This window comes from Vulpes lagopus, chromosome 12 (genome assembly GCF_018345385.1).
Source record: "Vulpes lagopus strain Blue_001 chromosome 12, ASM1834538v1, whole genome shotgun sequence".
Classification (NCBI taxonomy): Eukaryota; Metazoa; Chordata; class Mammalia; order Carnivora; family Canidae; genus Vulpes; species Vulpes lagopus.
This window is the reverse complement of record NC_054835.1, coordinates 57,607,730-57,634,500: the sequence shown is the minus strand read 5'-3', so window position 1 is coordinate 57,634,500 and position 26,771 is coordinate 57,607,730. Positions and strand designations below refer to the sequence as shown.

At 49.9% G+C, this 26,771-nt stretch overlaps 1 protein-coding gene across 3 annotated transcripts in view; it reads left to right on the top strand.

Moving 5' to 3' along the window:
- CYTH1 (cytohesin 1) overlaps positions 1-26,771 on the top strand; it is a 78,850-nt gene that overhangs the window by 14,849 nt on the left and 37,230 nt on the right. Inside the window, exon 1 of one of the 3 annotated variants that reach the window (XM_041724802.1) lies at positions 21,671-22,187. The exons of the other annotated variants lie outside the window; for them this stretch is intronic. Coding sequence (XP_041580736.1) covers positions 22,160-22,187 — 28 coding nt within the window. The 5' untranslated portion in view covers positions 21,671-22,159. Of the gene's footprint in view, positions 1-21,670; positions 22,188-26,771 lie in introns of those variants that run through there. 3 annotated transcript variants of the gene reach the window in all.

Below are 26,771 nucleotides of genomic sequence, written 5' to 3'. Positions count from 1 at the left end.
TGCGGGACTCGATCCCAGGACCCCAGGATCACGCCCTGAGTCAATGGCAGGCGCTCAGTTGCTGAGCCACCCAGGCGTCCCAGGCTCTGGGTGTTCCATAGGCTTTGGGATTTAAGCATGAGCAGGGTCCTCAGGGACCTCACATGGGGAGAAGCAGCTGGTTTCTGTGGAGAGTGCATGTTTCATCCAGTTCCATTTCTCCATTGAGGTCAGATGGAGGCTGCTTAGGAATAAAGTTAAGGGGGGAACCCGTCTGCGTTCCACTATGTGGGTTGTCACAGTCTTCATCTTCTCCATGTTTATTGGACATGGGACTGTAGATAAACTTAGTGTCCCCTTGCAGCTCATCGCTACTTTTACAGACATACGTGTTCCCAAAATGTGTTAAAGGCTTTTGAAAGTGAGTTCACACAAACCATGATTCAGTTGTGAACAGAGGTTTTAAAATTCTTTTATGTTAGGAGGGAGAAGACAGTCCCCATTCAGGGACTCCTTGTTTGAAAGGAACTTGAACTTTGCTTGATTACTTTGTCTTTAATACTCTTTCCAGAATGCATTCTTACAGATCCTTCAGCAGTCAGCCTTAATGTTTAAAACTCTGGCCATCTTGTGCCTTGAGAAAATTATCTGTCTTCTCCAAGGACCACTGAGTTGGGGTAGGGACTCAATCATACCTGCCTCTCTGGTAGGCTCTGACGAAGGATCTGGTGAGGTGCTCCATGTACGTCGGTTGGGGGGTGGCATGCAGCAGGTGCCTGGGGAGTGTCAGCACCAATAGCTGTCACCAGCAGACACTCTCCGGGGCTTCGTGGGGCCTCCACAGCAATCTAACATGCCAAAGATGACATTTAAACATCTTTAGTTGTAATGAATGCATTAATTTCCACTTACCTGTTTCAGTAAACTTTTCAGGTTCCTCCTCTTGTAGTTTTTTTTTTTTTTTAATTATTCTTTTAAAGGTATGTACGAGCAGGGAAGAGGCACAGAGGGAGAGGGAGAGAATCCCAAACAGTCCGTGCTGAGCTTGGAGCCCAATGTTGGGCTCCATCCCAGTACCCTGAGGTCATGACCTGAGCCGAAACCAACAAGAGTCAGGTGCTCAATGGACTGAGCCACCCAGGTGCCCCTAAAAAAATTAACTTTATTAAAGTATGCTTGCATATGGTAAACTGTATCCATTTAAAGTGCACAGTTTGATGAGATGTATATGACAGATTTTTTTTTTTTTTTTTTTTTTACGCCAGTGAAGCCACCATTAGAGCCAAAACCCAGAACACTTCATTGCCCTGGGAAGACTCTTCAGGTCTGTTTGCAGCCCAGCCTGCCCTCCCTCCCTCCCACTGATCTGCCTTTTGTCACTACAGATGAGCCTGCATTTCCCAGAATTTTATATTAATGGAATCATACAGTGTATTCTCTTGTGCCCGGCTCTCACTCAGCATGAAGTGTTTGAGATCATTGTTGGGAGTGTCAGTCTTTCCTTTTTATTGCTGAGTTGTTTTATTTCCAGTATCTGCATAGACCACATTTTATTTATCCATTTACCTGTCACGAACATGTGGATTATTTCCAGTTTGGGGCCACTAATGAATTAAGCTGCTGTGAGCATTCACGTACAAGTCTTTGTGTAGACAGGTTTTTATTTCTCTTGGGTTAACACCTGTGAATGGAATGGCCGGGTTATTATATGGCAGTGCTTTTCTTTTCCCTTAAAGATGTTTTATTTTATGTAAAATGTAACAGATGATAAGGAATGGTATGTACAAACAGTATGTGACTAGTTTTGAAATAAGCATTAGAAAAGCTTTTTTTTAATGCTTACATTGTTAAAGCATTGTTTTAATATGTTAAAGAATGTTTTAACATGTTACTTTGCATCAAATAAATCTGGATTTACAAAAAAAAAAGTGACGCGAAACTTTAAACAGTGATAGTAAATGAAAACATTCTTTTTCCGTTCTTGCAGTAAAAAAATCACAATTTTGTAATTAAAATTGGGGAGAAAGCCTCACCAAAATTTATGAATATAGATTGTTGTGGGTGGGCAGATCCTCCTGAGAGCATTATGCAAGTCAGGGAGGCAGTGGAGAGGCCCTCTGGAAGGTTCCGCCAGCATCATCTGCTTCTCTTCTGCTTTTCCTCTTCAGAGTTTCCCTGTGTGTCTGGGTGAGCTTCTCCTCTGTGGTTCGTTTCATGGCTTTTGTCCATGACATTTATGAGACAAACGACATGGAAGAGCCTCTGACGACCACTGACTGTAGCTAGGGGAGAGGCCCCCCTGGTGTTGTCAGCCAAGCCAGGGCTTTTCCACCCATGGCATGACACCAGCACCACTCAGAGTGATAAATCTTTAAAAATGGGGAGGCAGGGGAACGACGGTATGTTAGTATCTCCTTTAAAAGGGATTTTTATATAGAATCTTTGTAGAATAGTTCTGTTGTTTAGGGGTTTGGGGTGTTTGAACGACCAGGTGGGTGATCTACTTTGGAGTTAAGGTGTTAATTAAAGAATCAGCGATTTATGTCCCTACACAGGTTAGATGGCAGGAGTTAAAAGTAATTTAAAGTTGGGGAGATAGATCTTTTCATAATTGCAGTATGGTAAGTCACCTATTTAGTCTACTTAGTACCTTATTACGTGCTGTTTTCCATCCTAATTGTTAGTACTGCTTAATTAAATGTTTGTGATCTCCTCTAAGACTCCCTAAGGACAGTGCATAAGACCCGTGTGGTTAACAAGGGGGAGCCAGCAATCGTTGGATCCTTTATTTACTGTCTGTCAGCCCTTGGGTGGGTTGAGAAACTGGGCCTCGGTGTCCTCCCGCTCCTGGGTGTCCACTCCATAGTCACTTAGGTCACTTGAGCACGTGCCTGAAGACTTTAGGAAAGGAAGGGTAAATCTTTGGGGGACGCTGGGTACCTTGGGGAGCATCTTTCTTTCCTTGTTATGTTCTTGGATGCCTTGTTTCACAACCAGTACTGTAGGTAGGTGACTTTTTGGCAGGACCGTGTTGGACTAAACACACAAGTTTCATGTTCTGTACTACCTATAGCTTTGTATTTAATTAGGCATTTTACATTTTCAGGAGTAAATTTAATCTGTGTAGTCACTTTGTGATGTGAGGTTTGTGGCATCATTTGCATTGACTTGACCAAAATTACAGACTAATCAATGTGCGTATGAAGTTGCCAGCTGTCGTCTTAATAACCACCTATCCGGATGACTCTGAAACCAGGTAATTGATGATAGAGATTGTACTTGAGTTTGATACTTTAAAAAAGGCAATTTCTATGAAAATCACCATGAAATACATATGATAAAGCTCTTTCCTTTACAGTGAGAGACAGCAGTAGGTAAGATTCCTTGCTTTTCCTTCCAAGTTCTGAACTACTGGGAATAGGGAAAGTGCAGACCACCTGTCACTGGTGAGAGGGTTGGGGGAGTCGCCTAACTGGAAACACCTGGGAAAGGGTGGCAAATTTGTAAAGTAGGTCACCTTTCTCCCTGTTTCTTCCCCGGTGGTTGGCTCTCTTGAACCTCTGGAGTTACCGTTTGACATGACCAGGTCCTGGTCCTGTCAGGTCCCCCCTTCCTTCTGATGCCTCCTCCATTCATGAGGCCCAGCCTCATTCTTTGTGGGTTCCATATTTGGGAATCTGTCCACTCACTACAATTTATTTGCAACCTCAAGTCAGTATGAAAACGGAGCTCTAGCAGTTGTTCATGGACATGTGCAGGGAAGTGGGTGATGCCAGGCACCCACTGCAGGCTTCTCGGTGCGGGGAACAAGGGGACGCTCTGCCTTCCGGCCCGGCTCTCACGCTGTGAACCAAGGTGCTTATGCAGCCTGTTGAGTGGCACGTCTACGCCCTTTTTGTTGGTGATTTCACTGCTGAAAGTGGCCCCAAGCGCAGTCCCGATGTGCTGTCCAGTGTCTGCAAGTGGAAGAAGGCTGTAACGTGCCCACCACGAAGATGCGAAGATGCGTTAGGTGAGCTTCCTTCAAGCCTGAGTACAGTGTCCGCGAACCAACAACAGGTTAGATAAGGTGTCCTTGAAGAGAAACACACTTACGGGTAGCTTATGTATTGGTGAGACTGTGTGATCAGGGGCTCGCAGGAACCTAGCCCTGTACTTGCCCTGGGAACTCTGGTTTAAGCATCTGGCTGTTCAGGTTTAGCAACAGCTTTCTAGGATGCAGCTACCCAGATCACCACAACCGGCTCTATCTCAGCTCTCCCCCTCCCTCTGAGCTTCCGGGCGCTGGTGGCTCCCTGCCTCAGTTGTCATCCCCCCTGGGATGTCCAAAGGGGTCTCACCCAGGGTGACATAGCTCTCCCCACCCCAGGAAATAGCATGTCTGTCCACATAGGTGTGTGCGTCAGATGTCGGAAATCAGCCCTGACCCCCTCCTTTCTCTCATTTTCCAGTTCATTCTGCCTCTACGATATGCTCTAAAGCAATCTGCTTGTCTTCATCTCTACTGTTGCCAAGTAGGAGGAAGCCACCGGCACTGCTGTCCGGGGTGGGACCTTGGCTTCCTGTGATAGACATCGCTGTGTGCTCAGGTTGTGCTCTCGCCTTTCTGCGCGCGTGAGCCATGCACTTGGTTGGCGGCCCTGCTCAGACCCAGAGGAAACAGGCTGAGAGATACTTTGTGCAGCGATACTTGGTGTTTCTTTGGGTGATGGTAGTTTTTGCAAACTGAGAACTGCCTCTAAACCTAGTAAGAATATTTTTGAGACTAAGGGATTTTTTTTAAGAGAAAAATAAACATCTAAACAATAGTTTGTGTAAGAGCTTGAAGAAATCTTGAAAATACAGATCGTTAGAATTTTCTTGTTTTGTGCCTTCCTGAAGCCGTCTACCTTCTGAAGGAGACTAGATTTTATTTTATTTTTTTAGATTTTATTTATTTATTCTTGAGAGACAGAGAGAGAGAGAGAGGGGCAGAGACACAGGCAGAGGAAGGAGCAGGCTCCATGCAGGGAGCCTGATGTGGGACTCGACCCCGGAGGAGACTAGATTTTAGACAAAACAGTGGTTTCTGCTCAGTTTGTTTTAAAATCAGTAACGGATATTAAGTTGTTTGGACTGGCTGACTTTTATGGTCCTACCCTGTGCCTTCATTGCTCTGCCCCGCGACATAATCATGGCCTGTCTGCCTAGCCAGCTCCTCTGTCATGGGATGGCTTCGTTTCCATCAGTTCAGTTTGTTCTCTGTCAGCTGAGTGAGAGGATGGGTGGAGTGCAGGGATTTTGTAACATTGGTCTTGTGGTTTTACAGAGAAAGGGGTGATGTATAATTAGCAAGGCTGAATGGGAGCAGAGGAAACAGGAAGGGGATGCATAGTGCTCACGCGGTGGGGTGGGGGTCCAAAGCAGAAAAGAGCGAGCAGGGCAACACCCGCAGTCCCCACCTTCATCTCTACCACTCTGACTTCTCAGAGAACAGCTGGAAGTTCACACCATGAAATTAATTGTTTGCGTACTTTGGGAAGGCTGGGCATTTTTTTTTCCTAAGTTCACTAATTGAATTTGGTTTAGAGGTGCACGGAAAACCCGATGAATTAATTTGATCATCTCTGCTCCCTGACATTAATTTTGTATTCCCTCAAGTAGTAAGAGCGCCAGAAAGATCACTTTTGGAAATATCAAATGAATTCATCAAAAATGGTTGGTGCTTGTAATGCAATCCTTTAATCAAGTTAGAGAATGAACTTGCTAGGTAGCCTGGTCAACATTGCCCTCGTACAAAACTGTTAGGTTTGTTTGATCTTTACACATTTTCCTTTTGACGCAGGACAGTGTGAGAACCGTCCATTCCTTCTGTGGCGGGATGATGAGTGTTTATACCGAGCTAATGGAATACCTAACACGATTACCTTGGGATTACTTAAAAGCATGTAAAGCTGGTTCAGCAGACACTTTTCATCTTTGAGAATAGGAATCTTAGTTCATAGAATCATTAAATATTCAGAGGTGTGGGACGCCTGGGTGGCTCAGTGGTTGGCCGTCTGCCTTCGGCTCAGGGTGTGATCGTGGTTCCGGGATCGAGTCTCACACCGGGCTCCCTGGATAGAGCCTGCTTCTCCCTCTGCCTGTGTCTCTCATGAATAAATAAATAAAATCTAAAAAACATATTCAGAGGTGAAACTTATAAATCCAGGTCAGCACCTTCCTGTATGGGGCATGGTGGGTGACGGGAGAGAGCCTTGGGAGGAGGCTGTGTGACTGTACTTGGAAGAACAGGTAGGATTCGGATGGAAAACTAGATAATATTACAAAATTTATTTTTATCACAGTGACACACATACATGGTTTAAAAGATCACAGACCACACAAACGTTTACATGAATGCTTGTAAGAGCATTGTCAGTAACTGCCTGCTTCTGTTCCGCAGCTGTAGAAGAGAGCAGCCAAGTAAGGTGGAATAGAATTCAGCCCCCAAAAGGGATGAATGCTGATCCATGCCACGGCACGACTGGATCTGGAAAACACTCAGGGGCAGACACCTGACACAGAAAGGCTACTGGTTACCAGGGACGGGGGGTGCGGGCAGCAGGGAGTGAGGGACTGCTAATGGGAATGGAATTTTTTTGGGGGGGGGGGTTTGCTAAAAATGCCCTAGAATTAGATAGTGGTAGTAGTCACAGGGCTTTGTGAATGCCCTAAGACCACTGACTGGTACACTTTGAAAAAGTGAATTTTATGATTTGTGAATTATGTCTTAATTTCTAAAAATTCTACCTTCAGGAAATTCAGTGTGTAGATACCATTTTCAGGTTAAAGTAATCCTTTTCAAGTATTGTTAAGTCTTCACATAAATAGTGGAACCCACGAGGTAACCCACGAGGTAACCCACACAGGGTCTGTTTGACCTTCCAGATGGGGAAGCTCTGCATTGATTTCGGCTCCCTTGTTCAGCGAACACAAACATTTGCCATCTTGGAGAAAAGCAGGTCATAGGACTGACTGGTGACAACCAGCGGTTGCCCTCCCGCCTTGAGCTTCCCTGGGCAGCCACCCTGCATTTTGTTTGGCGGTTTGTCACACCATTTATCTCCGACCCCAACAGTGCCCTCGGACCGCCCAGACCTCGGTGGACTCTGCCGAGCCCGCGCTCTCCGGCAGCCTCGCGGCCTTTCCTGTGCGAGGCTCTTTTTCCCGGAGCTGTTCTTTGCTTCAGTTTGCCCTTCGCCTAGTTTTCTCTGAAGTTATCGGTTGCTTTCTAACATACTGCGCCTCTGCCCTGAGCTGCTCCCCGATGCCTTCCGTCTGCTTTGCACGGCAGTCAGGGTCGCCGCCTGGCCCGAGCCCGGCCTTCTGCTCCCGTCCAGAGTAGGGGCTCTCGGTGGACCATGTGGTCTCTGTTTCGACTTCGCTACGAGTCATCCTGGGGTTCCCTCTCTTCTGGAACACCTTTTCTTAGGTCCCCTGTCTTAAGTTTGTGATTTATCCTAAGTCTGCAGAAGCATATTTTCTAGAAGTTTCCTAAGAAGGGCTACATGGGAGTAGCATCCTGAGTTTGCATATTAGAAAATGTCTTGATGTGTCCTTCACACTTTTTGGTTTTAGATTTGCTGTAAAATTCTTTCAGTAAAGTTTTCTTGTCATTTTGATGGCTTGTTTTGCTTAACCGTTATGTTCCTGAGATTTACCACTTTGTTTCATGGAGCTCGTTTCTTCATTTTTACCAATGTTTAATATTTCATTATTTGAATATAACACAAATGTTAAAAATCCGTTCCACTTCTGACGGATACTTAGGTAGTTTCCAGTTCTGCGTTATTGCAAACGCCGCTCTGACCTTTCCTACTCACGTTTCCTGGTATTTGGGGGACGGGTATATCCCCAGCAGTGTTTATAGAAAAATCAGTGTGGGGGGTTTTCCCCCCCTGAGCTCTGTGGCCAGCTCTGTGGGATGTTTAAGACCTGCTGGGGTTGCAGTTTGTAGTGGTATCGAATCGGTAGATCATCTGGAAAAAAACCTTACATCTTTAGCATATGAGCCCTGAGTAGTTTCCCTAAACTCCATTTATTTAGGTCTTCATTTAAGTTTTTCAATAGCATATTAGGATTTCTTTCCACAAAACTCTTTTTTGCCCGTTGTTGATAGATCTGTTACCAAGTATCAACTTCTGTCTGTCTCTAATACACTGAAGTGCTTTTGTGCTTTATGTATCGATTTTGTGGTGACCAGCAGCCTTGTTAAACCCTGGTAATGATTTTAGCAGTTTACCCTTAGGTTCTTTTACCTTTTTCTTTTCTTTTTTAAAGAATTGATTTATGTATTTGAGAGAGAATGAACGAAATCAGGGGGAGAGAAAAAAGCAGATTCCCTCCTGAGCAGGGAGCCCAATGGCATAGGGCTCGATCCAAGGACCCTGGGATCATGACCTGAGCCGCCCAGGTGCCCCTCTTTTACCTTTTCTATGTGGACACTTAAACCTACTGTGAAATTAATGGTTTCATTTTTCTTTTCTTCCCTCTTTCCAGTCCTTATGTCTTTTTTTCTTCCCTATTTAACTGTTCAGGGGATCAGGGCCTGATTTCTCCTGTGCTCTTTGGTTGAGAACGATCAGGCTAGAAGATCCTCTAGCCCAGTACCAAGGGGGTTGCAGAGAGTGGACATCCTTCATTTCTTTTGTCTTCATGGAGAAACTTTCAACTTTTCCCTACGAAGTGTAACATGTACTATAAATTGTTTGTGGATACTTTCATCATGTTAAAAAAAAAGATTCCTTTTTCTAGTTTGCCAAGAGAGTCTTTTGCAGTCAAGTGGATGTTTAGTCCTTACAGTACTTTTGCACACGTGTGTGTGATATTGTTATAAGAATATATGATCACATCAGAGGACCAGCCCAGCCCTGTCCTGACCCCTTTGCTAACCAGCCATAGTTGAAAACGTGAAGTGTGCTCCAGTGTAAAACATGCACCACATTCTGAAACCTTAGTTCGAAAAAAATAATGCAAAATGTCTTATAATTTATTATATTGATTATATGCTGAAATGATGTTATTAGATATATTGGATTAAATTTTATGATTTAAAGTTAATTTTACCTGTTCTTTAGTTTTTTAATTTTTTTTTTTAAGATTTTACTTATTCATGAGAGACACAGAAAGGCAGAGAGAGAGGTAGACACAGGAGAAGCACGCTCCATGGAAGGAGCCTGATGCGACACTCAGCCCCAGGATTCCAGGATCATGCCCTGAGCCAAAGGCAAGATGCTCAACCACTGACCCACCCAGGCGGCCCAGTGTTCTTTTAGTGTTTTGATGTGGATACTAGAAAATTTTAAATTACATATTTGGCTCAAATTATATATTTCTTTGTATAACACTGGCTAGATAGACCAGTGCTTGTGTGCAGACTTGGTTTGTGACAATAACAGCTGTCAGGTATTGAGTGTTTCCTGGATGTCTGCACTGTTCTAAGCACAGACGTCCCCTGTGAAGTGGGGAGATTTTCTCCATTTCCTCGATAAGCAAACTCACATGGAAAGAGGAAGTAGCTGACCTGGCTCGCAGGTGAAACTGTGAGGAGGGCCCCCCCAGGCAGTTGGCTCTTGGGCTTTTAGTCACCACCTGTCCCGCCCATGCTAACATCTCACATCAGTGGGGAAAGGATGTGCTCTTCGGTAAATGGTGATGACACTTGACCATCCGTTCAGGAAAAACTTAGATTCCCTTTGTCATTCTGTACTTAAAAGAACAGGGATCCCTGGGTGGCGCAGCGGTTTAGCACCTGCCTTTGGCCCAGGGCGCGATCCTGGAGACCCGGGATCGAGTCCCACGTCGGGCTCCCCATGCATGGAGCCTGCTTCTCCCTCTGCCTGTGTCTCTGCCTCTCTCTCTCTCTCTCTCTGTGTGACTATCATAAATAAATAAAGATTTAAAAAAAAAAGAACAAACCAAAAACTCCAGATGGGTTATAGATCAAAGTATGTATGCATTAATATAAGGTTTATGTACATGTTTCTGTGTCTACATATGTATTATATATATTTCGAACATTTTTATTTTTATTTGAGAGGGAGGGAGAGAGAGAGCAGGGGAGCTGCAGAGGGAGAGGAACAAGCAGACTCCCATCTGAGTGCAGAGCCCAACACAGGGCTTGATCCCAGGACCCTGAGATCATGACCTGAGCTGAATTCAAGAGTTGGACACTGAGCTGATGGAGCCACCCAGTTGCCTCAGGATTATATATGCTGTAATTGATTTGAAGGTTTGTTTTTCAAAGTATAGAATGACAAATATGTAAATATACACAAAATATACATTATATAAACACCTGGATATAAATTTTAAAGTGAACATTTTTTACAATTTCATTGGGAAGGAACACCACTTCCTAAACAGGTCGCAGAAGCCCAGATCATAAAAGAAAAAATAATTGACAGCTTTGACTTCATATAAATGAACTTAGCGGGCAGCCCCGGTGGCGCAGCGGTTTAGCACCACCTTTGGCGCAGTGCGTGATCCTGGGGTCCTGGGATCGAGTCCCACATCGGGCTCCCTGTATGGAGCCTGCTTCTCCCTCTGCCTGTGTCTCTGCCTCTCTGTGTGTCTCTCATGAATAAACAAAGTCTTAAAAAAAAAGTTAAGACAGCCACTATAGTTGGAGAAGATATCTGCAACACCTACAAGTGAAGGATTACTATCCATACCTTAGGGAGAGTACCTACAAATTAGTAAGAAGACAGTAGAAAATAGGACAAAAGATACGAACAGTTCATAGAAGTGTAGGTCGCCGATAAACCTAAGTGTTCAGTGCTCCTATGAAGTAGGGAGGTGCAGATTACACCAGCCATCAGGTTGGCCAAGTGGAAGAGAGCCCTGGCAAAGCTGTGGGGACGCAGGCATTCTTGTGTGTGGCGTGGAGCTTCAGGAGGCAGTTGGGTAGTCTGGCCAGTGGTTGTACCACCCGTACTGAGATCTTGGTTTTCCAGTACCACCCTCCATTACAAGGAGCCAGGGATCGTTGGGAGAGTGCTTGATTCCAGGGCTGGGGCAGGGAAAATACTAGGTGAGCCTGCCTGGAGAATCTGGTGATGACCGAATTCATCCTCCCGCACGACACTCACCAGTTACCAAGGGACATCACTTAGAGAAACTTGCTGCTCACCTTCACCATGTGGTCCAGGTTAGCATCACCAGGAAACAGACTCAGCAGTGTCATGGGCGTCTGACACGATGTTCTGAGAAGAGCACAACCTTGCTCTTTATGCCATTCTTGCCAGAAGTGACAACCTCCGTGAAATCAGCAGAAACCCTCAACGAATCCAAACCAGTGAACGTTCTACAAAATAAGTGACCAGTTCTCTGCCAGGGGTCAAGCCCATGATGCACAAGGACCAGGAAACTGTCACAGATTGGGGATCGAGGACACACGACAGGCAGTAGGACTCTTGGATTGGATCCTGGGCTGGAAGAAAGGACAGCAGCGAGAGGCCCCGGTGGCGTCCCTGGGATTGCTGGCCCTGCTGTCAGCACCATGTCACTGTTGACTTCCGTGTCGCAGTAACTCCGCTGTGGTTACACAAGACGGAGGTGGTGACTCTAGGGGAAGTGGGTGAAGGGGACACAGGGACTCCATGTCGTTGCTATTTCTCTGCACGTCTAAAATGATTCAAAATACAAAGTTAAGTTCCAGTTAAGTACCAGCCGACTCTAATTCAGCTTTCTTGAGCATCTTCCTCAGACACACTTGGCCAAGTGCAGGAAGCCCGATGTGGAAGATTGGTGATTGTAGCTCAGCTCGTGACAGCAGAGTATTGGAAGCAATTTCAACATCACCAGGCGGGAATCAAAGTGTGGTACAAACTTAACTGTGGGATGTACCAGTTTTTAAAAATTGAGACAGGTCTGTATGCTCTGGCATGGGAAAATTTCTAAGACCTATTAATGGTAAAAAGTAACTTCTAGAAAAACATGTATTTAACTTGTGTTATGTAGGCCATAAACCAGGGCTTGCATATTTTATATTTTATATCCTGTCCCCTAGGCCTCTACCAGGAGCACAGTAATCATGTATTTCGTCCCTAAAAATAAGAAGAAGAGCATCCGGCTGGCTCAGTCGGTGGAGCATGTGACTCCTGATCTCAGGGTTGTGAGTTCAAGCCCCACATTGGTGTAGAGCTTCTTTAGAAATAAAAATCTTAAAAAGATAATAAAAATAAAGACAAGAAAAATGTAAGTTATTCTGCCTTCATTGAGGGAATCCTTTTTGTTAAAAATACTCAGGATGGTCGTTTCATGTCTTGCTTTCTTCCACAAGTAGTTTGCTTTGATAAAAACAAGGAGACTGGAACTTAGCCTTTGGGAAGATGTGCCGATTGGTTTACCTTTGTGGTTCTTGCAGTTGTGTCAGGACCGGTGCTGTCATTTAGGCAACGTGAGAGCTGAGGGGAATCACGCTTGGCTTCCAGGCTGCACATTCTGTCTGGTTGCTGTGGACAGCAGGCGTCGCACGGGGTGGGCGAGCACACGGAGGACACGTCGGTCATAGGAAGACCCCCGTGGGGCTTGGTGGTGGCCAGAGTCCGCGTGGCTCCTGACCCTTCCTGTGGCCTCAGCTTGCCTCATGATGACCCGGGGATGACGGGGATGCTGGTGGTAGGAGTGGTCGCCCGCTCTGCTCCAGGGTTACTTTCGTGCTTAAAAGAGAGTATTTCTGTGAAAGTGTCCGTGTTTCTCTGTAAACTGATGCATACTTTTGAAAATGCCCTGATTGATGATTGTGCATTGGCCTGTATCCCTTTAGCTAACGGTGACAGACCTCCCCAGGCCCTGCTGGCTCCGTGAGCCTCTTTGCTCTTTGGGCCTTCCCATCTTTTTACTTTGAACCTGAACCTGTGTCTGCTGGGTCTCTTTCTCCTGTAAACTTCTTTCCCAGGTAGGCTTCCTGGCTGGGAAGGGAACGGGTGCAGCCCAGCCACCCCAGCTCTCTGTTCTGTGACTTTGGGTATAAAATCAGTTTCAAAAAAGAGTTGAAGTATACCCGGACTGAGGATCTGTTCAGCGGAGGAGGGTTTGTCTGGGGGCCAGCGTTGTGCCAGTGCAGAGACGCAGGCAGGCCGGCCTCCGGACATGGTCTTCTCGCGGTCGGGGGAGAGCCCGGAGCGCCAGGCATCCAAGGGCCTCCGTCTGAACGCGCCCTCCTGTCCCAGAGAGCGCCTCCTCACCCGATGGCCAGTGTCCGCGTCCTTCAACGTGAGGCCCAGGGTGGTGGTGGGCCCTCCCCAGGCCTGAGCGCCAGAGAACGCCACTAGGATTTTCTGGAAGGCCACACCACTTCTTTGGACTGCCCACGCTCCCTCCGTGCTCCAGTCCTCCGCTTGCCACATGGTGACGTACGTGTGACTCCTGCCGCCCCTTGGGACCCCGGGGCCGTGGTGTGACCAGGGAGGCAGGTGTCCTCACCTCCGGGCCCCAGCCCGCAGCACGTTCAGCAGGCGTTGGCTTGAGTTGAACACCCTGGGAGGACTCCAGCCTTTTGGATGAAGGCAGCGTACTCAGCACTACCTTTATTAGGACATCTGAGCGGGGCGGGGGCGTGTAACCGGTCGCTAGAAAACGGGGGGCGGGTGGGCTGTCTCAGGTTTCGGGGTGAGGAGGCCCGGGGAGGGGCCACCCGGGGCCCCGAGTTCAGTCTCTTCCCGGAGCAGCGGCCGTGGGCACCGAATCCTCTCACCGGCGTTCACGGCGAGGACTGCAGAGGGGACCGCCAGTGCCCTCCGTGTCCCAGAGCCGCGGAAGGACCGGCCTGCCCCCGGTCTTCGTGCCGGGCGGCTTGTCACTGGGGCTCATTCTGTCTCCTCGGTGATGCCGGCGGGGACCCCCGCCCTGATACTTCGCATGGTGCTGCCCTAACCCGCCACGCCGCCTTCCAGCCGCTGCGTCCTTAACCGTCCTCGTCCGCCCCGTGCCAGTTCCCACGATGCGCCGGCGTAGGGACAAAGGTCAAACCAGTTCTAGTATTAAGAAAACCATCTCAGAAAATAAGAAAGAAGTATTGACAGGTATCAGCAGAGCATGGCCCACCCTGTGTAGATCATGAATTTCACTCTTTTCTCCCCATATATGTTCAAAAGGTAATTGAATTTACTGGCAAAAATGGCCAATTGTAAACCTTTAAACAGCCTCCTCGTGTAGCCAGCAGAGGGCAGCACAGACGGCATTGACTGCATCCTGTATTTTTTACTTATTTTAAAAGGCATCTAAAACTACCATGCCAACTACTTTCTGTATAGTTTGTCTTTTTCTTTTCTTTTTTTTTGTAAGATTTTATTTATTAATTTGATAGGAGAGAAAACAAGCAGGGAGAGAAGCAGAGGGAGAGGGAGAAGCAGGCTCCCCGCCAAGCAGGGAGCCTGATGCAGGACTCGATCCCAGGAGCCCGGGATCATGACCTGAGCCCAAGGCAGACGCTCAACTGCTGAGCCACCTGGGTGACCCCTTCATTTGAATTTTTTGTAACACATATGTATTTTCTTTGTCCTCAGCCTTTTAAAAAAATTTTCAGTTATATTATTATTTTTTTTTTTTGGCAAGTTACATTCCTGTTTGTGAGGAAGAACAGTACAAATCTGTATTTTTCAGGTAACCCAAGCAGAAGTAACTTCCCAAAGAGTTTGCAGTATTGCCAGGTGCCTGTGGATTTTCTTCTGTAGAGGATTGATGTCTTTGTCTTGGTCACCCTCCAGCCCAGCGCACAGCTGCTCTTCTGGGAGTCTTAGGACACTCGCATGGTTCTATGCCCCATGCCACTCTCGCCCTGGCTGCTTGTCAGGAAAGATCTCAGCTGCAGAGGAGAGGTCCATCAGGAAGCAAAACCACTTACCCTCACATCCCAGAAAGGCTGCAGGGCTCCGTGGGCCTCTGTGAGTGGAGACAAGGGGTGAGGGTAGGGATTGGATGAGGGTGGAAGGTGTTCATGGCAGGCACGAAGGCTCTCAGGTCCCCTCCCCACATCCTGCAGCAAGGCAATGTCTCCTACACTTTTGGTGGAACACAAAGGTTTGATTTCTGGAGAGCGCTGTGGTGGCACAGGGAGAGTGAGCAAAGGTGTGTGTCCTTCGGTGTGGCCGTCCCACCCTTTCTCCCTCCACCTGGCGGCCCGGCTGCTCTGCCCAGGTTTGTAGCCCACACAGCCCAGGAAGGAGGTCGGAGGATGGCTCTTCAGGCTGATGGGAGAGAGAACCCACAGAGCCCCTTGCGGTCCGTGTGTTACCGCTTTCCTGCTTTAAGGCAAACCCAGCGCTCCACAGGCCGCACCCACCACACGCCTTCTCACCAGGCTGCTGGTGCTGGCCCTTAGATGTGGAGGGACAGCCCACATCTTCACATCTGCTAGTGTGTGCCTGTCCTCGCCAATGCGCCAGCGTTTGAACAGATGTTTGAGGAAACAGATCGTAGCAGAGCATTTTAAAAGCCACATACCTAAGAGTCTTAGATGTGATGTATTAATAAAACAAGAATAGGATGCTATCCAAAAGGAATATTCGGAGATTAAGAGTGGGTTCATGCGAGTTAAAAACAGCCAAAAGAAAACAATCCAGAGACTGGGAGATGAAGTAGAGAGCTGCCCCAGGGCAGGCTGTGACAGCACCACGCGCTGGGTGGCGTCTGCAGCGCTCTCGGGTGTGAGTGCTGTGGGTGCAAGGCAGGGAGTATGAGCAGGGCCTGCATTGGTGCTTCTTGCTCCCCGCACCCTTCCTGGCCCCCAGGGGCCTGTCGTCCTGCTGTGTGCTCTCGAGGTATGAGGTACAAGGAGAGCCAGCTGGCCCCACTGGCCTCTTCCTGGACGGCCGCCAATCCCACACATGTGTGCTCCTTCCTCACGGCCCGATCGCCTCCCAAATGCCATCACGTTAGGGTTTCAGCACGCAGATCGGGGGTAAACGCCAACATTGAGTGCCTTGCAAGAATACTTCCTAGAAAGTGGTTCCACAAGGAGATGAAAAGTAGGAGTGAAAAGGTAAACATTAAAGGATTCACAGTGGAGGTCCAGCGTCTAACAGAAACTCTGAACGGTGAGAGCTGAGAAAACAGGGTAGGACATCATCAAAGATTATGAGACTTGAGAGTTGGGGTCTGCCTAGGGGCTAGCATGGTGTGTGCAAACGGACCCACACCTGGACACTGTGTTACAAAGCCACACAGTGCCGAGGGTGAAGACCCTGAAAGCCTTCAGAGCAGGAAGATGGTCCCATAGCAAATTCCGGGGTTGGAATGGCACGGTCACTAACAGCGCTGTGGGAGCAGCAGGCGGTGAGGGAATGCCTTCGCCTTCGTGAGGGAGCGATTTTAACTTACAGCCCTGAATCCAGCCCGAGTGCCAGTCGAGTGTGGGAGGAGGACAGGGGTATTTCTGGACATGCAAAATCCACAGCGGCGATGGAAACCCATCCCTCGTGTCCTTATTAGAGGATATGCTCTAGCAAAAGAAGGGATCCAGGAGGGAAACACGGAATGAGAAACGAGAGGCGGCGCTTGGAAGAGGCGGAGGGAATTGCCAGGGTGCTGCTCTGAAAGCAGCGAGGCCGGGCCGGGAGGAGCGTGGAGGTTTTTGGAGGGCCGACCCAGAACCGGGTTGCTCCTGGTGACAGCGTCATACCTGGTGGAGAGCTTGGCTTTCCATCTGTAAGGCAGAGAGCTAAGCACACAGACACAAAGGAGACACTTGACGCCACTGCGTGGTAATTTCAGTCCTAGTACGTTGTGTAGCTAAGCTGTGAGCAGTGTTTATGGAAGTAATAAACACTGATTTAACCCAAACTTCACGTGTAGTAACTGTACCGGGCGTGTGTCAGGGCGCGGAGGGTGGGGGTCAGAGCTGAGTCTTCCTCTTCCGTGGCGGGCAGCGTTGCTGCCCAGAATTGAAGACTCGGGAGCAGATAGTGTGCCTGTGATGTGTGGAAGCAGGGAGGTCATCAGCAGAACAGAGAGCTAAGGGGCCTACCTCCACGGAGCAGGACGCGAGCGCGGGGGCTGCAGTTGGGCAGGAAACTGTGGGTTGCTGTTTTAAGCCATAGGTACTGTTTGTTTTTTTATGTGATGTGTGCACGTTATTTTGGTTAAAGAGGAAACACTAGACATGAGGGGTAAGAAAAACCTGGGGGGCAGCGGGGTCGCATCCAGGAGGGTCTTGGAACTATGATGAGGAGCTGAGACCTCGAGGCAGCGGATGGGGCCGTCGCAGATGTCCTTACCCTGCTGAGCGGCTCCTGGCAGCGCGTGCCTTGGCGTGCAGCCCCCCGCCGGTGCCGTCGGCCCTCTCCGTCCTGCTGTTGCGGAGGCTGCCCTGCCTGCTGGCCTCCACTGGATCTGTCCAGGAGGCTGGAGAGTCCAAGGAGAATGAGGTCAGGGGGTCTTCTCCCTGAACGGTGGCTGAGGGTTAGCCGGGCCCTGTCCCAGGGCCTATCCCGTAGCCCCTGCAGCCGGCTGCCGCCTCCTGCAGACCGCAGGTGGGTAGGGCGCTCAGTCCTGGTCACCCTGGGGTGCTTCACTGAGGCTTGAGAGCCTCCCCGGACTCCGCCCTTACCTTTGTGGACAGTCTCTCAGTAACTGTCCACACTCCCCCTTTGAGTGTGCCCTGTCTCCTCGGGACTATGGTGATGTGTGGGTATCGTGCTAAGGAAAAAACCTCCCCGAATGTTACATGAATATTCATGTACATTTTCCCCTGGGTCATTTTAAACCATTACACATTTGCACATTCTTACCTGTCACCAAAGATGAGGCTGGGGTGAAGGATTAAGGCAATCTAAGGTATTTTATTAATTGAAAATATAAAATGTCTTGAGTCAAAACACTTGCAATCTAACCGCCCTTATGTAGGATTTTAATATGAGTAGCTGGTGGTTCACTTTGTTGATTTAATGCTGATTGGGGGGCCTGGGCCAGTTCCTCCTTCTCCCATCTCATCACTCAGATGGCTCGAGGCCTGGGTCAGTGTCCTGCTTTTGTAGTGTGCCATTGTTCTAGGGTATCACAGTGTCCTTTGAACTTGGGCACAGCTTCCGTTTAAAGAGCTTTGTTACAATCTTATTCTCTTTGGGATTGGTGCTGGAGCTGTGCCTGGTTGAGTAGGGCGGTAATTTGTTTCTGTTTGCCCAGGAAGGCCCGGTTTTATGCCGATTGGCTGACGTGATAAGTAGCACCCACTTGCAATGTGAGAAATGTCCCAAGACCTGGATGATGCGTTATGAAGTCACTTTCCTTATGAGTGAGTCAGTCATATAATTTGGTGCTTTAGTAGTTAAACTTCTATTTTAAGGAACAGGAGACATGCCTCTTCATTCACTGCTTCCTTTTTTTTAACAGTGTTATTTGTTGCACTAGCTTTGGAGGAGGGATAATCACACAGAAGGTGGTGTGCTGCCCTGCTGGGTGTGCCCGGCCATGCTCCCCATGGACAGCCTTCCAGAACTGGGACAAGAACCTGACCTGGATGGCGCGCTCTCTCCACACGGGGTTGGTGGATACTGTGTGAGCCATTTAGAATCCCTCTTTTGAGACATGAACTGGGCAGCCTAGCAGGGAGTGAGGCAGAGCGGAAGATCATGAGGTCCAGAGCAGCAGGGCAGGATGGGTGGGGAGGCTGAGGCATGCCCTGTGCCATGGGGCGGGGGCCCTGTTGGCAGCCTGCCACCTGGGAGGTGACATCTGCCTTCTTCTACCTGCCCAGGCCAGAGGGCTCGGGGCATCCTGGACTTCTTTCATACCCACGTGGAATCCATTGGCGAGTCCTTGGCTCTGCCTTAGAAGTGAATAGAACAGGAATCCTATCACTTTCTGTGTAAGCCGTGATCATCTCTTGCCTGGGTGGGCTATCGGAGTGCTATCATCACGAAGAAAATCAGGTCCTCCACTTTGTTCCAGCTCCTGGCATTGGCTCCTTGTCTTATCCACAGTGGAAACCAGTCCTTAAAATAGCCCACGAGGCCCTCGACAGCCCTCCCCCACCTCCCTACCCCTCCTGCCTTGCCTTCCCCTCCCGGCGCCGTTGGCTCTACCCCAGCTGCCCCGGCCAGGAGCAGCCATCCGTGACCCCATCACGGTAAAATATACCAGCCCCACGTAGCATGTGTCTTCCAATGTACGTGTATTTTGCTCCTTGATGCCCTGCCCTTCCCAGCTCCCAGTGGAGTGTAAGCGTCGTGAGGGAAGGTGCTGCGGTCGTCTGGTGCACCTCCGGTACCCGGCACTCTGCGGTGCCCAGCACTCTGGTGCTCGGTGAATGCTGAGAGAAGCCGATGGAGGAAGAGATCACAGACCTGCTTGTAACACGTAGAAGCTTCTGGAAGGCAAAGATGCCGCAACTGCTGGCAAAACAAGTGATGGGTTGTGAAAAAAGGTTGCAACATTTACTACAAAGAATTTGTAATCTACAAACCAGTAAGGAAGGATAACCAATAGGAAAATGGGTAAAAGATATGAAGAAGCAGTTCAAAGAAGAAGAAATACCGCAAATTTGAAAAGATCATCCCCACCACTAGTCATCAGGTTGGTGTCTGCTCCAGTCACTGAGAAGCTGTTTCTCGCTGCTCAGACTTGCAGAAATGGAGTTTGTCCTGTCAGGGAAGAGGCAGATGTGGGCAGGGCCTGTGAAGGCAGTACGTGCCTGTGCCCAGCGCCCTCTGTTCCGGAGAGGCGCTCCACTGCTCAGCAGTGGGTGGAAAGTAGAAGTGACCTGTCCCCTTAAAAGTTGGGATTGGCATCAGAGATCGGCCCTGGCACCAGGGGGTAGACATGCAGATTTGGGAATAAACTGAAGGTTTTTTTTTTAAGATTTTATTTATTCATTAATGAGAGGCAGAGAGAGAGAGAGAGAGAGGCAGAGGCAGAGTCAGACACAGGCAGAGGGAGAAGCAGGCCCCATGCAGGGAGCCCGACGCAGGTCTCAATCCCGGGACCCCAGTATCACTCCCTGGGCCGAAGGCAGGCGCCAAACCTCTGAGCCACCCAGGGATTCCTAAACTGAGGTTTTGAAATGGGCCTGGACAGGACTTGACCTGGCACCTGTTGCCGACGGGGACACAAAGGAGAAAGCACGAACTCTGATTTGACATACTGAACTAAAGAAGTTGGGTTTCTGTCAGTTGCCTCTGCAAAACAAGGTGGTTTTTAAAAATATACGTGTCTATATTTATTTTTTATTAGGCACGAAGGGAAACTGTGGGCTGAGGCCGCTGCCCGTAAGGCACCTGTGGCCACATCCAGAGTGTGACCGGAAGCCGCACTCTGGTGTCTTGCTGTAGACGTGTGCGAGCCCAGCCTCAGGACAGCCGGTCCAGGCCTCCTGTGCACCTGCTGGCGCCCTCACCACCAGGACTAGTGGGAGGAGGGGCTCGGGGGTCTGGCGCTGGAGCCAGCCAGAGCCTGGGCCCTGCTGCCAGACACCTTGGTGCAGTGTCAGGTTTCAGACTTTGGGCAAGCCGTGTGACGCCTCTGGGCCTCCGTGTCCCCTTCCACGAATTGGGGCTGAAGAGAACCCCTCAAGGGTGCTCTCGGGATTAGATGAGTCAGCCATGGGCACAAGGTGAGCACCCAGGAAATGGTACCTGTAGTGATGATGCCCTAGGCACCCATTGTTGTATTGGTCACATGTAAGTAGAAATAACAGGCAGGGACCTTGTAGTCCCTCCTGTGAACACACGGAGCCTGTATCTAGATCCGGCAGCTCTGCTCTGAGAATGTTTGCTCACGGGATGATCAAAGATGTGCCAGAGTGTGTGCATATGGCTGTTGAGATTGGCGGGAGAATTTGAAACCACTTAAAAGTCTTATAGGAGGCAATTGGTTAAATACTCTGTATCATGGATAATAAAAAATGTAATAAATCTCCATTTACGGTCATGGAGAAATGTTTGTTATAAGTGAAAAATGGCTGGTTATAAAACAGCATGTAAACTAATTTTTGTTTCTGTGTATATTATTTCTTTATAGATATTCGTTATTTCTCTATATATACTTACCTCTTGAGATAATATAAATGCCTCTTGAGAGAGATAAGTACTTTTATATTTTACACGACATGAGTGTTAGAAGTATTGAATATATGTGAGATACACGGAGAGACAAAGGTACACTTGTATATGGTGTACACACAGGGATGGGGTGAGGGCCGAGGCCGAAGGAGAGCGCAGTGCCCAGAGCAAAAATCCGGAAGAATATAAAATATACCAGAATTTGCTCAGTGGTTATCCCTGGGTGATGGGATTAAGGCTCTCCCCCTGGTTACTGTCAATCTGATGTCACCAACACATGTGATTCGGGACTGTAATAAGAGTATGTGGGGGATCCCCGGGTGGCTCAGCGGTTTAGCGCCGCCTTCAGCCCAGGGCGTGATCCTGGGGTCCCGGGATCGGGTCCCACGTCGGGCTCCCTGCATGGAGCCTGCTCCTCCCTCTGCCTGTGTCTCTGCCTCTCTCTCTCTCCGTGTCTCTCATGAATAAATAAATAAAATCTTTTTAAAAAAATCACGTGTAATAAGAGTATGCGGAAACGAACAGTGTGGTAGGGCGCAGTAGAAAACAGAACGGAGATAAAATTGAACTTCTGTTGGAAGTGTTGCCCTTGGAATTCTTTTTCCCCTCGGAAATCTGCCTTCCCCTTTTAGCCTGTGACCTCACAGCACTCGGTGACGATCGTGATCTCTTAGTCATTCTCTTCGGAAATGTGCTGTTCGCTGCCGGGAGAGCTCCGGGCTCCGCGCGACTCTATTCTCAGCAAGTGCCCCCGAGCGGGGAGGAGCGGCGGCTGGCTCTGCTGCTCCGCCGTGGAAGCCGTGGAAGCCGTGGAAGCCGTGGAAGCCGTGGAAGCCCTGGAAGCCCTGGAAGCCCTGGAAGCCCTGGAAGCCCTGGAAGCCGAGGGCCTGGCCGCGCGCTTCCAGGGAGGGGCCGGTTAACCCTGGGAGCTGCTCGGGCTTGACTTCAGGAACTGGGTGAACTGGGTGGCGGCCCTGCCGCTCTGGGGCTGGAGGCTCATTGGTTGGGGAGCCCAGGGGAGGGGTGCTGAGCCGCCGCAGGGGTTCCCGGCCCCACCCAGCCCTCCTGCCGGGGAAACTTTGCTCCGGCGGTTCTTGGCTCTTCTAGAACAACCTCCAGCAACCTCCAGCCACGTCAGGGGCCTGCTGTGTCGGGCGAAGATGGTCCTTAAAACCGCAGAGGAGCCTGGTGAGTCCAGTCCCGCCTGGGTGCCCCGAGGGGGGCCGTTACGGCCCTTGCTCGCTCGGTGACGTCCCGTGATGGCAGTTTTACCGCCTTTCGGGGAGGAGCAGCAGCAGCGCCCACTCTGGCTTCTCCCCGTGTTTTCAGGAGAACTGGAGAGGGCCAGTGTTAGTGGTCAGGAGCTGAGGCTTGGCGCGCGTGTAACTCCGTGTGTATTTTTTTAATTTTTTATAAAAGATTTTATTTATTTATTCATGAGACACACAGAGAGAGAAGCAGAGACACAGGGAGAGGGAGAAGCAGGCTCCATGCGGGGAGCCCGATTTGGGACTCGATCCCAGGACCCCAGGATCAGGACCCGAGCCGAAGGCAGACACTCAACCACTGAGCCACCCAGGTGTCCCAACTCAGTGCGTTTTTCAACCAAAGACTCGCGCTCCCCCCGCCACAGTCTGTCCTTCTCAGTAAAGATCCACCTGGGTTCTCTCCGCAGAGGGACTGTCTGTGTTTCCTGACTCTGAGTAATAGTCCGCCGGGAGCTCAGGGTGGGGGGTGGGGGCTGCACGTACCCAGAATGAGTGTGACCATGAGAATATGTGGGCATTAGAGCCCAGGTTGGCAGTACCAGTGAGGCATCCGGCTTCATTAAGCAAAAAGAATCAAAGGGAATATACAGAGTTAATTTGATCTTCCTCTTTCGGTGTTGGTAGACCGGTGGAGGCCCTGCGGGGTCTGTAAACTTCCTTCATCCTCTCCACACCCACACTGTAAACAGGGAAGCTCGAAGGAAGGGATAAGAAACTTGGTGGCTTTTGAATCCCTAAGGATCCTGTAAAAGCTGTATGAGAGCCCCGTGAGCCAGGGCTTTCAGACGCTCCGAAGTCACGGGAGTTTTGTGCGTGGATATGCGTAGTTTTTGTGGTGCCCACACTAGATGGCCATGGTTTTATCCGTTAAGACGAAGCAGGAAAATGTATGCTCTTTGTAGTTAGTAATGAATTATAGGAATAATTTTGAAATAAATATGACGCTATATTTCAAAGTAGATTTTAGGAGAGTTAAAACAAGTTTTGGGGGGCTTTCTCTGCTTTTCCTTTTCGATTCACTATGAAATACATTTTCGAGTTCCACCTCTAAGTGCAGGTGGTCTTGGACCGTATCCACGGGGTGACTTGGAAAGCTGTACACGGTGAAGGACTTTGGGAGAGAGCGGCATAGAGCTGTTTGTAATAACACTTCTGCATTTGAGGGGGGACGGTAAAGAGAGGCAAGTTCTAGCTTAGCGTTGAACCCCCCCCACACAGGGGAACTGTTGTATCTGGAAGGTGAGTCCACAGTAGCCTAGGTTTCTTGTTTTGAAAGAGGAAGAGGACACTTTAGTGAGGATTTGGGACAGTGGCTGTGAGCCTGGCCTGGCCAGTGACTGCCAGTCACCGTGCTGTGTTTTCATCCTCACGTGCTGCTGGTCCTCCCTGGGGAGCCTGGCCTCAGACCTCTGAGGAGGCCCCGTTGAATAGTCGTCAAGAGGCTGACTCAGAGGGTCCCCTGCCATTGGCCTCCAGCTGTCCTGGAGGCCCTAACATCCAACGTGGACCGCTCACTGTGTGCGGGGAGAGTGGGGCATCATTTAGGGCTGGGAGTCTCTGTGCTGAGAGCCCTTTGCTTGGAATAAGTCACCATCAGGAACTGCTGCGCTTGTTTCCCTCACCCCTCCCTGGAGCACTTTGTCCTGTCGTCTGTTTGGGACCAGGGAGGCCAGCATTGCCCTTTAACTGCTGCTAGAACAGGTCCTGTAGGGATCAGGATGAGATGTAGAAGTGGCGTTCGGGCAGACATAAAAGTGAAGGGAGCACGGGGACTTGACTCTGCAGGTCCCCAAGATCCCGGAGGGAGGGGAGAGGTGAGTGGCAGCCTGTGCTCCTCACAGAGCTGCCTTTACTAGGCTCCTAGGACCCAAAGAGCACACCTATTCAGGGGTCCGTGGGGGTTTTGAAAATGCCTCTAAGAAGTGAGATCTTTGCCTGCTGCACTCCTCAAATCCAAACCTGGAAATTAAAAACGCGTTTTGCCCCTGTCCGTACGTGGGGCCGGCGCTCCTCGGTTTCCGTTCAGCGGTCTGGAGGCGAGTGTGAGAAGCCAGCAGTGTCTTCACTGCCTGAGGTTGGCTTCCAGCGACTTCGTCTGACCTTTTCAATGCTTAGATCCCCTTGATTTGCCCTGGTGGCCTGTGGAACTGGTGGCCTGTGGAACACGAGGCCCTTGCAAGCCAATGCCGGGCCCTCTCCCGGTGCCAGCCCAGGCCTGTCTGGTGCCCCGACCCCAGGTGTGCGCCCTGTCCCCTGGCACCCAGCCAGTTCCCGGCCTTCTTGCCCTGCTTGGTATGTGCGTCCACCTGGGTTTCGGCTTCTCCACTTGGGGACTCCATTTGCCTTCCCAAGTCCTAGTTCAGACACTTGGCCTCTCAGAGCCTCTTGGCGTCCCTGGGTGTCGTCCGAGTGTGCATGGCCACTGTGGCTGCAGGTGCTGAGCGCAGGCCCCCGCACCTCCCCCTCTGGCCTTCATGTTCTGTGCCGGGCAGGGCCGGAGCTATTTTAGTCTGAGCTCCGAGCACAGGATGGGCACATGCAGATGCTCAACATGCTGAGCTGAAGTGAATTTGGTTATTCCAGTAAGAGAAAATAAAGAGCCAAGGACTCTGCGAGTTTGAATGGGGTCTGTTGGTAGAGGGTTTATACTGAGTCCTACGTCGTCTGTAAAACTGGAGGTAACAGTGCCCGGTTCATGGTCAGGAAACACACAGGGTTCATAGCTGGATTTTGTTGTCTAGTCCAAGAAAAAAGGGAAATGAAAAAGAAACATTTTAAACTGTGAGATTCTATGTGAGTGTAAAATTCTGTTATTTCTAGGAAGATGTGTGGGATAGAATTAAGTAGCGTGCCCCTCCGCTAGGATGTTGGGTTCGCAGGTGGCGTCTAGAACACTACCCCTGATCCCCTCCTCTTTCCTGTGACCGTGCCAGCCTCGCGTTGGCCAAGACCGCTCAGCGTGAGGCGCCCAGGCAGAGGCGACGCTAACGTGCCATAACTAGAAATTAATATTCCCACAGATGTTTCTCACTCCCTTCCTCGTGAATTGAGTTTGTGTTTTGCAAAATCAAAATGGTTACGTTGTTATTTTAGGCAGGAGGGCTTCCCCTGGACCTGCATCACCACCATCTGCCGGGACAGGTGTTGAAGGGGACTCGCTCTGGTCTGAATTTCGTAGGCCCCCCTGTGAGCACCCCAGCGACAAATGCTCACACTGTCGTCATAAGAGGATCAGAACTGCTCTTTCCTTTTTTTTTTTTTTTTAAAGAAGGTGAGCAGAAGGTGTGGGTTCTCCTCTGAAAAAGAGGACCTTTATCTGTTGCCTGAGACTTTCCACAGCTTCCTGAGTTCCCTCATACAGAGTGCGGAAGCGGTCAGGGCCCGGGTCCAGCAGGCGGGTGGGATCATCTCAGGAGCCAGCATTGGTAGAAAGAAAAGGCACAGATTATGGGTCTTGGTGTGCCCCGGTCTGGGCCTTACGAGCCCTCGTCAGTATACAGACTGGTCAGGGGAGGCGAGGGCAAGGCCTAGGAAACAGGAGACATTCCAGTTGTCCACAGCCCTCTCGCCCTCTCTGTGGTTCTGGAAGCTTCACCGGAGTATGTTTGTGGAGGGGGCTGTAGAACCTGCATGCACTTTGCTGCTGGTTGAGGGATGGAGGGCTAGACCTTCCGGAAATGTTTTAAGGTGTCCGGTTCTCACTTTCCCCTCACGGGGCAGCGTGACTCACGTCGCATCCTTCTCGCCCCTGCTGCTCTTCTGAGATTTCCTTGTTGGAAACAGACTCTTGCAGCTGCCGGCCTCTCCTGTTTGCCCTCCGAGGAGCCGCAGCTGGGATGGTCGCTAAACACAGTGTGGTCTCGGACTCGGACAGCCCCCGCAGGGACTGGGCTAGCCCCGTCGGCTCTGCCACCAGGCATCATTGTCGAGGGACATCAGGCTCAGCTGGGAGCTCATGTTCAAGAGCAATGCTGGGGCCTGGCAATCTCTGACCACCCGCATGTGCCCCCCGAGGACGTGCTGTGCCCGGCTCCGTGGCTGCGGGTGACACGCTGGGGGATGCGGAGACCGGCAGGGCAGCTCTGCTGGGGGTCGGCACCCACCCCAACGCCCCCTCTTCCTTAAGAAAGGAACCTCTGGGGACACCTGGGTGGCTCAGCGGTTTAGCGCTGCCTTTGGCCCAGGGCGTGATCCTGGAGATCCGGGATCAAGTCCCACGTCGGGCTCCCTGCACGGGGCCTGCTTCTCCCTCTGCCTCTCTCTCTGCCTCATGTGTCTCTGCCTCTCTGTCTCTGTATCTCTCATTAGTAAATAAATATATTTTTTTAAAATATTTTTTATAGATTTTATTTATTCATGAGAGACACAGAGAGAGAGGCAGAGAGAGAGAGAGAGGCAGACACACAGGCAGAGGGAGAAGCAGGCCCCATTCAGGGAGCCCAACGTGGGACTCGATCCCGGGACTCCAGGATCATGCCCTGGGCTGAAGGTGGGGCCAAACCAC